At 42.5% G+C, this 14,165-nt stretch overlaps 1 protein-coding gene across 1 annotated transcript in view; it reads right to left on the bottom strand.

The window, feature by feature from the left end:
• sumo2a (small ubiquitin like modifier 2a) overlaps positions 1–1,926 on the bottom strand; it is a 13,637-nt gene extending 11,711 nt beyond the window's left edge. The window contains exons 1-2 of the mRNA XM_028599955.1: positions 1,803–1,926; positions 1,410–1,591 (exon numbers count right to left, since the gene is read on the bottom strand). Of these exons, the coding sequence (XP_028455756.1) occupies positions 1,410–1,591; positions 1,803–1,911 (291 nt within the window). The 5' untranslated portion in view covers positions 1,912–1,926. The remainder of the gene's footprint in view (positions 1–1,409; positions 1,592–1,802) is intronic.
• Positions 1,927–14,165: the final 12,239 nt, after the last annotated feature.

Genomic DNA, 14,165 nt, shown 5'->3' with positions numbered 1-14,165 from the left:
TTCGATGATTGGTTAAATCCATCGCATCAAAACAAATCCCATGTGGACTTATTAATTAATTTATTTTTCTAAAATAGTCATACGCCAGAAATCGGGCACCAGGCCCGAGTACTTAACCCCCCGCCCTGCCCCCCTCCCCCCTAAACAAAAGGCAGCACGGAGCTGCGCCAAACAAAGCTGACAGAAGCACAGAAGAGTTATGATACCCATCTCGTCCAGTCGCAGTATGGAGGAAATATTTATTCATAATTCAAATTGAAAGTCCAAAGACAAAACAAAGCGAGATCAAATTAAAAATATTTTTTTAATTTTCCATTTGGCATTGGAATTTAATATTTGGCTTTTGAATTTCAATTCAACATTGGATTTTCATTTGGATTTAATATTTGGCTCTTGAATTTCCATTTAACATTGCCTTTTCGTTTGGACTTGACACATGTCAATGTAAATGAGGAGGCGTGGCCCAAAGGCTGGTGGGAGGGTCTGAAACGAAAGGGGTGCAGAGGCACCTTGTGAGCAGCAGGGGGAGCAGACTGCTGAGGAGCACACTGTTAAGAATCTGTCTGCAGCTTCACAACCAGTCAGACTGGCTTGGCCTCTTGTTTCACATGATAGAAAATGATGATGTAGGCTAAACACAAACAACATTTCATGCAACAACAGTGAAGTTTTCATGTAGTTACTATAATTGGGCCCGTGTTAGTGAGGACTAGATTAGGACTGGATTTAAAGCTGATTCTGGTTCCCAACTTCGCCCCAGGTGTGTCTGTTTAAAACATGGACTCAGACAACTTCTCTCTTTTGATGTTATATTTAATTAAGCAACAGTAGAAACATGGGTGTGGGTAGCTCTGCTTACGTGTGTTTGTGTGTGGTCAGATCTCGAGGACGCACGCAAATTCAAAAGCCAAAGCCAAATGGAAAATTTAAAAAATAATAATATTTTTAAATTTGATCTCGCTTTGTTTTCTCTTTGGACTTTCAGTTTGAATTATGAATAAATATTTCCTCCATAGTCGCAGTACTGTAAACTGGCAGCTTTTAATGTTGCAGACCACTGATTTTTTTTTGTAGTTTAAGTGTAAACATGTATTGTTATTGTGAATCTTTGGTTTAAACTAGCTTTCAAACAAACGCCCCCCTTTCCAAAATATTGCTTCCAATGCCCCCATCATCTTCTGAACACCCCCGTTGAGAAACAGTGTGTTGAAACATCACCATAGTCAATCAAAGGCAAAAAAAAAAAAAAAAAAATCGATGTTCAGTACCCAGCCCTACTCCTACCAGACTGCTACTAGCAAAATAAGACAAAGACAAATGTATTCACAACTAAAACAAAGTGGCTGAAGGATAACAAATCAAAGAACTCAAAATAACCATTTTCACTGAAGGCTGTTAACACTACTCACACCAACTTGGAGCACAAGACACAGGTTTACACAGGCACACGTTGGGAATGGCAGAGCGAAGAGAGGTGGCTGAGTTCCTGTCCGATGAGGCCTATAATGGCTGCTGTCCTCCAGGCGACCAATCAGGAGACAGCAATCAGCTCTGCTGGACCAATCCGGTGTGCGCACCTGTTGTCCATCACCTGTGTACCCTCAGGAGATCAATTGATATTGCAGGGTGAAAGACAAGCTAAAAAATACAGCTGCTTGATAGTGCAGGGTGAAAGACAAATTACTAAATATGACCCCAGGGTCATAACACTACGAAGAACAAAGATCTCACATCCCATCGTTCTTGCTACCTGGTGGTAGAAGGCTGGTTGCCTTCAGAAGATGAAGACGAAGGGCTCTCACCTCTCCATACTTGCTGCCGCCTTGGAGTAGAAGGCTGCTTGTCTTCAGAGGATGAAGAGGAAGGGCTCTCACCCCTTCGTACTTGCTGCCTGGTACAAGGGAACACCATGATTAAAGTGTGGCGGCAGCTACATGAAAATCTAGCCTTACATCGTAAGGATCTGTACACCACACTCCTCGTGACTGTATCAGAACCCGGAGGGATTGTCTTTGTATTTGGACACACATTTCAGGCTCCACCTCCTCAGAGAGTGCTTCCATCCGCGCTGCTCCTGCACCACCCCTTCCTGCTGGCAGAGGCCAACAATGTGCAGGACAGCAAACAGATAGTGTAGCATAGGTAATGAACATAACGCACTGTATCTCTGTATGAATCTGTATATACAGAGGCCATTCATGAGATGTGGGCAAGCCAGCAGCGACACCTGGAGTTCATCCAGGATCCACCAGGCAGGATCATGGACAGGCTGGCGCGTACCACAGACATCAACAATGTGGACGTGTCCTTCTGCAAATGTCTGCGTGGAAGCAACAGCCTGGAAGGATTCCACAAAACTCTTCCACACATGATTCCAGGTACACAAAAGTAGCCTGTACACTTGTAACAAATTTAAAATGTCATTATTTGAATACCTTTTTTATTGTATTTGTGATGGCAATTAGAAGCCTCTTGTGATTTTTTTGGTGACAGGTTACAACAACTACAGCGACTTTGTACTTGTGTTAATGTTCGTATTCATGTCTATAGTGTATGTGTATATTGTATGGTTTAGATAAGCCAAATTGCCCCTCTGGGTCATTTATTAAAAGCAGTGCTCTATTCTATTCAGGTCCCCACTGTGCAGCACGGCCCTATCAGGTTTACCTGATAAGTGGCATTGCACGGTGGAACTCTGACAGGAGCTCGGGTGCCGTGTTTGGAGGCAGAGGACGGCATTGATCGACCGCCTCAACACCCACTGTCAGTAGCTATTCGGAGAGACTGTGGAGCCCCTGCTGATGTCCCTTCCAACGAGCTGCTGGGACTAGAGTACCTGTTCGGCCAGAGCACGGGTGAATCTGGACCCTTTTCCCTTAAGGACATTGTAAATGATGGACCTGGTCCAGAAGAGGAGGTGGTTCAGGCCGGGCAGCCCGAGAGTCGGATGAGGCGTACCAGAGCGACGTGGAGGCACATGATGATGCGCTGGATGTCATCATGCCCCACATAACGCTCACCAGCGACGAAACCTCCACTGTTCACCCTCCAGCCTTTGTGAGTAACTGTGTGTCTGCCAAAATGAATTACAATACAATTTCAAAGTTGGAACGGTTCTGCTCTGTGCTAGTGGAGATTGGCCTGACTTAGCTGTCACTAAGCTCAGAGCAGAGGAACGACATCCCGGACGCCTGGAGCAAAGTGGACGAACATGACAAACAGCCACAGCATTTTAACCAGCTGTATAGAACCCACTGGGGCAACACCCTGTCCTGCCGAACCAAAAGAGACGACCTTGTTGATGCTGCTGTAGTACACCTATGGACATATGGCAATAGAAACATAAAAGTACCTTTAGGCCTTTGAAGAACTTCCATGATCCTTAATACTATCAATAAACAAATAAATATTAAATGGTACTCTAAGCGATGTCACGCGTTTTTTAGGCTACAACATTTGTCACATACAGCAAACATCTCTTCACTATACGCGAGCTGCCGGTCCCCTAAACACACTGTAAAAAAAAACGGAGTCTCCGTAGACAGCCTAGGCTCCACACACGGCAACAAAAACAAAGTGGTCCAACCAGGGGCCTCTTTCACAAAACCAAGATAAGGGATTAAGCCGGGATTTTCCCGTTATCCTGGATGAATTTAGTCTTGACTCGGTTACAGGAAAGCGGAGGCACATAAATCACCATGGAGATTTATTCTGTGCAGCTAGCCTGCTCCTGACCAGGGGCCTGCTGCACAAAACCAGGATAAGGGATTAAGCCGGGATATTCAAGACGTGATACACAAGACGTGCTTTTTAATTAATAAGGGAAAAAATTCCACTAATTAACCCTGACAAAGCACACCTGTGAAATTAAATCATTTCAGGTGACTACCTCATGAAGCTCATTGAGAGAACACCAAGGGTTTGCAGCACTATCAAAAAAGCAAAGGGTGGCTACTTTGAAGAATCTAAAATATAAGACATGTTTTCAGTTCAGACGGTGACAAAAAGCCATTTCCAGCAGCCTAAAGTCTGAACAGGAATTCGCAGATACACTCACATCCAGATTCCGATTCATTAAAATGTTATCAGACCCATGTATCAGCTTGTAGGCTACACAGTCTCCAGCTGTTTTATAAAGACTGAGTAGGCCTAGCTGTCAAAATGTTCTACCTGCGATCTGTTGCTGATGTTAATATACAACAGACTGCAGATGATCCATAATCGGAACGGATTTAGTCTCTCTGACTTCTAAACGTTACTACCTGCACCACTACGTGTGTTCTGTACAGAATAAGCCTTTCAATCAGACAAATAACAAAACTATAAAAAGGTTATATAAAACGTCATCATGTTGAGTCGATTCTGAACCAATCAGCTGAGAGCCAGGCGTTTAGTTAGTGGGTCCACCACTAGAGTTGTGGAACCCAACTAAATTTGTTAGGAAGTGGTTGATGACAAAGAGGTCAGCAGACCATGCTGCCTGTAGACAAAGGCAGCATAAACCAGAGGAGCCTGCCTTTACTCCTGTTTGGAAGATGAATGCATGAACTGTAGTATGTGAATAAGTAAATGTGATGTATTTATAGTGTAAACTGTTAGGTCTGCACACAAGTGCCTCAAGTGTTGTTTCATAATGCATTGAGTTGAGTAATTACCTCCCATGTCGGTGTGATTAAATCAAACATAACATAAACTGCCAAAGAAATTGGCCCTGATTCTCTTAAATCAACATAGTTTTCTTGTTTAAAAAGATGTTTACATATTTGCCAACCAATATTTTCAAAGATGTTCAATTTCATACATTTTATGAGGGTGAAATCCGTTGCCTGCTGTAATGTTCTTAAATAAAACTCCGACACAGCAAAGTGGCTTTTAGACTCTTTTAGTGAACTTCTAAATTTACGTTGCAATCATTTACATTTTCCGTTCCGCCATCTTTTCTTTTCTGACCCCTTCTTCGCCTCTGCAGTCTCCACACAACAAAATGAAACTAAAGCGCCCCCTTGTGGAATCAACAAAGAAATGTCTGCCTACAACCTGAGACACATCACTTATGGGAATAACATCATAACGTCCCATGTATATATCATAAACATTACACCTGCCTGTTAACATTAAAGGTAAAAAATAATAAAGTAAATGAATTGTAAAGTATTTCTCTTGAATAACTACTCAACCCTACCTTACACATACTGGAAAAAGAGCCCCTTTGGTGTAAAAACACGAAGTAATTTTATGGCACGATTTTGATAAGGGCTCCCCCTCCCTACAAAAGTCAATTTAACCACTGTCTGTAGGATACATCATTTTCTAACCATGATAAAGCAGATGCAGCAAAATCATAACATACAAGTTTTTCCAATAATAATTTGTGATCAATGACATCAAAGGCAACAGTACTGCTCCCACAATATTCCTCTGATCCATTTCCTTTAACCAATCATCTGTCATTTGTGTAAGTGCAGTGCATGTTGAGTGACCTGATCAAATTGTTAACAGAGAAGTAGCACTATATCTGGTCAAATACAATTTGTTCCAATAGTTTGCTAGGAACCGGCAACAAACTAATAGATCGGCTGTTAGTGCCGGTGAAGGCAGCCCTAGCTTGCTTGGGTAAAGGAATAACTTTAGCTTCTCTCCAAATTTGAGGAAAAACAGTACTTTTTAGGAGTAGGTGGTAAAGAATCTTATTTTATTGAAGCTGTGAGTGTGGACTGGCAGTGGGTGGTGCTGGGTATGAAGATGGCTTGACTGGCAGAGGAGGGTGCCGGGCCCAAGATGGCTGGAATGGCAGAGGTGGGTGCTGGGTTCGAAGATGGCTAGACTGGCAGTGGGGGTGCTGGGCCCAAGATGGCTGGACTGGCAGTGGGGGGTGCTGGGTCTATAGATGGTTGGACTGGCAGTGGGGGGTGCTGGGTCTATAGATGGTTGGACTGGCAGTGGGGGGTGCTGGGTCTATAGATGGTTGGACTGGCAGTGGGGGGTGCTGGGTCTGAAGATGGCTGGACTGGCAGAGGGGGGTGCTGGGCCCAAGATGGCTGGACTGGCAGAGTCCAGTGCCTGGCGTGGCTATTGGCAGCAGAGGACTCTGAAGGTGGTTATTTCTGAGAACAGAGATCTTCCAGTTAGTAGCGTCAGGGAGCAGAGCAGACAGGGAAGTACAGCAACAAGAAACTAGATTAGATACAGCTCTTGAAGGCTGGTGAAAAAGCATACTCGGTGGTCAGCAACAATCCAGCAGGGAGAGGAAAGTCAGACTGGCATCTGAAGGCAGATGATGGAGCGTGTCCTCACTCTTTGGAACATGTAGAACAGAAACACAGACAGACAGAAAAAAAAAACACTGCAGGCATAACAAAATGAAGAAATAAACCAAAACACATTCACTCACTCACTCACTCACTCACTCACACACTCACACACACACAGACTGTCACCGTGCAGAAGTCACGGCAGGCGTGACATGAGCTACCTCTCGACTAGCTACAACATTACAATGCTGCTTACTCACCATCTGCAATAATAATTCACTTTCATAAGGTATCATATATTGTCCATTTTCTTTTTATAATGAGTACTTTTACATCTAATGGAGTATTTTTACACTGTGGTATTGCAACTTTAACTTAAAATATAAGTATAAAAAGCTCCTTATGATAAAAAAAAAACTTCTAAACAAAAGATGAATACAATATACTATCTGAATCAATGCAATAAAATGTTAAAATGGGTTTGGCTGTTTACCTGTTCTCATCATCATCATCATGAAGCACGAACCAAACAAAGGAGCACTGAGCAGCAGCAGGGGGTGGGGGGCTGGAACAGAGGCTCCTGTAAGTGAGGGCACTCACCTTAGCAGACGCTGAAAAACTGGTTCCGCCACGACTGAATATAATCCTTACTCACCAGTGCATCTATGGAAATGCCTCCTTCTCCCCAAGACTAAGCTCAGCACTGTGGGTGATCAGGCTTTCTGTTCTGCTGCTCCTCAGATCTTGGAATGCCCTCCCCGACCATCTGAGGGCACCTCAAACTATTGAGACTTTTAAAAAAACGACTAAAAACATTTGTATTTAGCAGAACTTACGAGTTTTAATTAACCCTGCAAGTCGTTGCGCTGTCTATTTGTATTTTATATTGATGTTTTTACCATGCTTTTACGATCTTAACTGTAGCACTTTGAGATTTGCTCCAAATGTAAAGTGCATTACAAATAAAATATATTATTAAGTCTCCTCGGGACTCAGGACCCACTCCACCTGTGATCCATTGATCTAATCCAGTGTTTCTCAAATGGGGGTACGTGTACCCCTAGGGGTACTTTGTAGGGCTGCAACTAACGATTATTTTAATAATCGATTAATCTGTTGATTATTTTTTCGATTAATCGATAAATCGGATAAAAAAAAAAAGCATTAATTTACATCAACTCAATACATACATACTTGTTGTTTTAGTTAATAGTTGTGTAAAGGTAAGTAACCCAAATAGATACAGTACAGACAAGACACACAGACAGACAGACACACACACTTATTCATTAAATTATTACCATCATTGTAGTAAGTGCAAGTTAAGTTCGTTTATACACCACACACTATTATATTTGTCAACAATAACTGATATGGGACAAAGCACATAATATATACATGACAACAGATTGAAAAATGAATGGGCCAAAAAAGGCGAGTGAATAAAACCGTGTCTTGCAAACTATACCACCCCTGCTTTATTACTGTTATTACCGAGCTAACGCTAGCTTGTCATGCTAGTCAGCTGGATCTTTTCATTAAATCCAAGAAGGTTTTATCCTCAATTGACAGGGCTGTTTTTTCATCATCTGCCATCCTTAAGAAAACACTGTCTCCGATACAGCTTGTGTCAGCGCTGGAGCCCTTTGATGGTCTTGAGTAACGCAGCACGTCTGGTAAGTACTGGAGAGATTGAGAACTTGCTTGCTCTTTGACATGGATGATTTTGGGGCATGGTGTGAAGTATGAGGCTCTGCCATTTGGGAGTATGTTTGTTTTGTAGACATTAACATCAGTAGGCTGGTGAGCGCCATCCAGGCATATCTCTCCTACAATGACTCAGCCCAAATCTAAGCGTTGTGCATATGGAGTGTTGTTGGGGCCATTTTGTTGCTCACGTACCTTGTGCACACTACTCCCCAGGAGTAGAAGGATCTGAGCGCTGGGATCAGGAGGTGGGATCTTGCCAGCCACTGGAGCGAGGTGAGGAAAGAGCTGTGTTATCTCTGGTGTCAGGATTTCCTCTTTGTCATCAGGCATTGTGTTACATTCTATGAGGGTAGGGAGCATCACTGTGGTTTCTCCATCGAGTGACTCTACACTGAAGTTACTTGCTTTTCTCCCCGCCATCACGACTGTGCCAGAGCATGTCCTCAGAGTGTAAGGAGAGGAGTTACTTTCAATGCCGAACAGATCAAAGAACTGTGACTTAGCCAATGATCTGTTACTCTGTTCGTCCAGCACTGCATAGACACGTCTCATCTTTTCACGCTGGTTTGAGGGGTAAACTTTCACCAGACAGATTTTAGAGCATGATATGGGCTGACGAGAGTTACTACATACCTCGTTGCATTTTGAGGTGACATTAAAGGGCTTGTCATTCTTCTCTGCTCTGTTTTGCTCTGTTTCACATTTGGTCTCTTCAGCTGACCAGGGGGCAGGCCGAGGATGGAGTGTGGAGATATGTTTATCACTGTCACATTCTCTGCATTTTGCAGACAATTTGCAGTCCTTTGCAAGGTGTCTAGTAGAAGCACAGCATCGATAACAGATGAAGTTCTCTTTTAGAAATGCTTTCCTGTTGTCTAGATGCTTGTTCCTAAAGGTCCGACACTTAAAAAGGAGGTGGGGCTTGTTATGGATGGGGCAATGTTTATCTGGCTCGTCAGTTTTCCTTTCAGACTGGTTGTTCAGGGAGCTTGAAGCTGTGGCTGACACCTCGGTTTTTTTGACAAAGACAGACGGCTTGTTGTTGAATTTAGCTGTTCTGTCTGGCCTCTGGCTGTTTGAATAGTTGGATGGTGAGAATGCAAAACTTGGGTCGTTTCTGGTTTTTGCTTGGTTGCAAATGAACTGTACAAAAAAGCTGAAAGGTGGAAAAGCTACCTTGTAATCCTCTTTGTACCTGGAGCCTTGTGTCACCCATCTTTCCTGCAGGTTGAAGGGGAGTTTTTCAACTATTGGGTTAACACCCCGTGCGGTGTCGAGATATGCAAGCCCAGGTGTAAGACCACTCCACTTTGCAGACTCCAATTCAAGTAGCAGATCGCCAAGCTCTCTTAACTGACGAGGATCTTTGTTGGTGAGGCGTGGAAAATCTTTAAGCCTTTTCAGCAGAGAATGTTAGATGACCTCAGGGCACCCGTAGCACTCCTCTAGTCGCTGCCATATTATTTTGACTGCGTTTGCAGGGCTGGTTACATGCACTGACCTGATTCGTTTAGCCTGGGTGGATGACTCTGGGCCGAGCCATTTGACGAGAAGGTCAAGTTCCTCTCTGTGCGTCAAGTTGAGGTCACATGTGATGTTCTGGAATGAGGTTTTCCATGCCCAATAATTTTCGGGATGGTCGTCAAATTGGGTCAGCCCGGAACTTATCATTTCTCTCCTTATCAAATAGGTGGCGAAATCAGGCATCTGAGGTGGCATGTTGGTGTAGCCTTCTGATGAGACATGAAGAGAAGGGACTGCAGCAGGCTGCCTCTGTGTCGCACTGTTCTGATGGCGCTCAAAGCTCATACCCGCATGCTGTGGGTAGCTGATGGGGTGATGGGGGGTTTGAGGTGACTGATGAAGAGGGGGATCTGGCTCTATAGGTGTATCCTTTGATTCAGGAAATGGTTGCTGAGCATTTTGTACTGGAGTGTGGTTCTGCACTGTTGGATACCCTTAGGTTACAGATTTGATCATTGGCAAATTATCAAAAGATGTTTTATTAATATTAATAAAGTTTTGAATATGGTTATTAATAACTTTATCAAATTGACAAACAATCAAAACGGGGCACCACCCTGCAAGTCAGGGACCAATAATCAAACTGTGGAACAGTCTCATTTCTGTGAAAATCCTTTAAAAGGAAACAAAGCAAGGGGTGATTTCGAGCACGGACCCGGTCAGCCAGCAATGATTACAACAAGTACACAAATAATCACAAGCAACTGCTAATTAAGTATAATAAGATTAATTAACGTCACAATTATCAGTAGCTAATCAATAATCCTTCAATAATAAACGTATATACCTTTTTACAATATCACAACCAAAAACAAAGCAAAAACAAAGCAGCATGGACACGTCTGTGTGTGTGTGAGTGTGTGTGTGAGAGAGAGTGAGTGAAAAATGAGGGGCGGTGTCGAAATGTAGTTCTAACACAAAAACAACTCCAAAAATGGCTACTCCTGTGAGCTGCACAAAACTATTTAGCCTCAAGAGGGCGGTAGTGGTGCTGGGTGCACGTGGAGGGGCTGAAGAAGCCGGGGGGTTGCTAGGCAACGCGCACGCTTAGCCGGTATGGTAGCTAGTTCCTGTGTTAGCTCTGTACGAACGTATGCCGATTCCACGTGGCTAAACTACAGTGTTAGCTCGGGAGCTACGCGGCTAGCCTGTGTCGTGTGTGTGTGTGTGTGTGTGTGTGTGTGTGTTAGTAAAAGAAGAAAGAGAAGAAGAGTAAAAGCACTCTGATCTTAGTTATCGATAACCACTCCAGTGGCTAACAGCTGATTTACCGCGATTATCTCGCGGACAGTAACTAAACTCCGTGAAAGGAGTGATTTAGCAGGTAGCGATTACAGTTATACCCAGCTACTTAACACAACATAATCAACGGTATCGTGATCTATTGATACATTCACAGAAAACAGATTAATAATCATATATGGACCATTACATGATTACAATCAGATCACATTAATGGCACAAGCCGTAGCGAACCCTTTGCTCATTAATAAACAAATCAAAACGCACTAGTTCTAACGTCTGCCAGAACTGTGTAAAGCCTCACGGTGTGCGTTGTTTGTCAGTTAATCTCTTGCCAGAGGTTAACGATCCGTTTCGTCCAGAGCAGGGGACGAGACGTGATCCAGGTCGACAAGCAAGAAACAGAACGCCCTCCTTTTCTTGAATCCAGGCTGATTAAACCCGCTGCAGATGAGGGAATACTCGGGCAGTATTTCCTCGGATCCCCTTCGTATATCAGACAGACAAAATTGTCCCAGCTCAAAACTTGACCAGCGACATGATGCTGGCTAGCTAGTCCGGACTAGTGCTTCCTGTCAGCAACCTGGGTCACCATGGAAAAGCAAAGAAACACAAACGCGGACAGCTTTTATCCTTCCTCCGCATCCTAGTGGCGGGGTGGTGCATTCAAAGGCCCGACAGCCAATGGGAAAACTGCAACTTTGTCACAGGTGTGAAGCAGTTCTTTGTCTCACCACCAGTCTTCCTTGCCTAGCATGTGGTGAGGGTAGATTCTCCATCTTGGCGACTCTGCCTGTAGGAGTTTGGTGAAACTGGCTTTGGGATTCACATGTAGCCCAAGATCCTTTGTCTCTGCAGTCAACTCAGTCTGAGCCATTTTTGGTTAAGATCAATGTTTAACCAGCTTCTTGGTCCCCAACAGCACATACTCCCCGGTGCGTTGAGCTCTCTCTTCATCTCCAAAATCATTGCGCCTTTCCTCATCCAAGTCTGCTGCAGCTTCATAGACCTCTGCCTTTCTGGATGCTGCTGCTGCCTCCCTCTCCGACTGCAATACCTTGAGCCATGCTTCCACTTCTGCTTTATTGCGCTCTGCTTCTGCAAGTGTTCTCTGCCGCTGTTCCTCAATGCGCGCTTTCTCCCTCAACATGGCCGCTTCCCTCTCCGCATATGCACTCTTTACTTTTAGTGCTTCTGCTTTTGCCCTCGCTTTAGTCGCAGCGCTGCTAGCCGATGACGCAACCGTCTTGCATGACGAAGAGCTAACAGATGACCTAGTTTCTAATGTTAGGTCTGTTTTATTTTCTTCTTTCTGAGAATGCATGTTGTCGCTGAGACTCCGACACTGGCGTGGTGCACGCTGTTCTGAGATCTTCACCTGCTGTGTTAAGTCCTTTTACTATTCTGTCTTAGCAGTTGTGTCCTAACAATGCTTAGGCAGATAACGAACAAGGAAAAGAATGAAGCTGGTTTGACGTCTTCTTAAGTTGGAGATTTATTGAAGAGTTCACTCCAAGCAGTTTTCTTTTTTGTAAAACTAAGGAATACAAACAAAAATATAATTACTAAATAGCCAAATATTCCTTTCACGTTTTCATTCAAGCACATATTAGCCCGTGCATACACACGCAGCTAGCTCTAGCATAACTTACACACGGAAAAAGAATGAGCTACGCTAACGCTTAATAACTATTATATTATTACATACATATTCACATAAGTGTTAATTATGATATCTGCATACAACAACCAAAAGAACACCTACGGACGTACTACTCCAAGGATCCGACATGTATAGAACAGCCGTACAGCAGTATTTCACCATGACACGTGTGGGAACTAAACTCATCCACTAGCTAGTTAACAACAGTAACGTCACAAAATGCACTACCCATTTCCGCCACTAGGCAACGCTCTCGCACCAACAATGATACACAACAGCCTAACAAAACAGGCTCAGAATACTTAAATTCACATTTACATTTCTCGACCAGAACAGTTTCTGTTTCCATAAAGCAAAAGCTGCATTTTTCGTCTACGGTAGAGATAACCTTGTTACAGGGGTAAAAATGGTGAAGAATTTTAAATGATATTCCCTTTACTTTGTTTGTAATTAAAAATGTTATGTGGCTACTCCATGCTCTATTCCATTTAATATTTTCATACAAGGGGGACCATTTGTACCTGGAGGCAGGGATAGATTTTGCACATAAAAGATTTTTTATTACTTTGTTGTTGACTTTTCTGTCTAGAAAAGATAGACCATTTATTGAAACACTGCTGGAGAGAGATATATTGAATTGATCCAAATTTGTCTCATCTCTAAGTAGGGTGATGATCCCATGGGGTATAGCTCTGGTTACAATATCAAATTATTTTCTTGGAGAATGGAAATTAAATTTATGAGTGAAGTTGTCGTAAATTAAAATTTGATTTGAATTATTTAATAATTGGGATACCAGTAGAATATCATGTTTAAACCAGTTTTCTATAAAGAGAGTCTTGTTCCTATATATGATGTTGTTCCAGATAAAACATTTATGAGGGGAGAAATTGTGTTTGTATAAAAGAGACCAACAAGTTAGAACCTGTTTATGGAAGTTTGACAATTTGACAGGCAGTCTGTTAGTGTAGTATGGGCATTGAAGCAAGAATGAAGTTTTACCAAGTTTTACCAAGTTTTTCAAAGACAAAGTTTGGCACAATGTTCGACAAACTGTTTGGATTTTTCAAAAATCTTTTAATCCAGTTGATTTTTAATATCTCATTGAAAAGTGAGAAGTCAATTACCGATAAACCCCCCTCCTCAGTTTTATTAGTCGATGTTTTTCCTAATTTTATGTGGCTTCTTTCTCCATATAAAGTTATATAATAGTTTGTCTAGATTGGCACAGTGTAACTTAAGTATTTCAATTGAAGTAAATAAATATGCTGCTCATGAGAGACCTTCTGCTTTAGAAAGAAGAACCCTGCCATACGTAGATAAATCTCTATTTGACCCAAATAGGTACTTGTACTTTACTATTTCATGTAATACACTTTATATTTCTTGCACTGCATTTATTTGATAAGTTGCAGTTGCTGGTTAAAAAAACAACAACTGAGGAGCTTATTACCTACCCAACAGCAATGGAGTAGTTGAAACTAGTTCCAACTTGACCAGCTACATTAGTATGCTTTCATTACATGTTAATGCATCAGCAATAACAATCTAGTAGTTAAATATATAATGGCAGGACTAATAGTGCTGCATGAGTACTTTTACTTTTGATACTTTGTTACCTTTTCAAATGCAGGACTTGTACTTGTAATAGCGTATTTTAAGAATCTGATGAAATTAAAATACAGTACACCTCAACCACCTTGTGGTTAATATGCTACTGCATTGATATTGCTCCATAGAGACTGAAAAATGAGGCAAAAATGTGAGAATTGTAA

The sequence above is a fragment of the Perca flavescens genome, chromosome 2, assembly GCF_004354835.1.
Source record: "Perca flavescens isolate YP-PL-M2 chromosome 2, PFLA_1.0, whole genome shotgun sequence".
In the NCBI taxonomy this organism is placed as follows: domain Eukaryota; kingdom Metazoa; phylum Chordata; class Actinopteri; order Perciformes; family Percidae; genus Perca; species Perca flavescens.
This window is presented reverse-complemented; position numbering and strand designations above follow the sequence as displayed.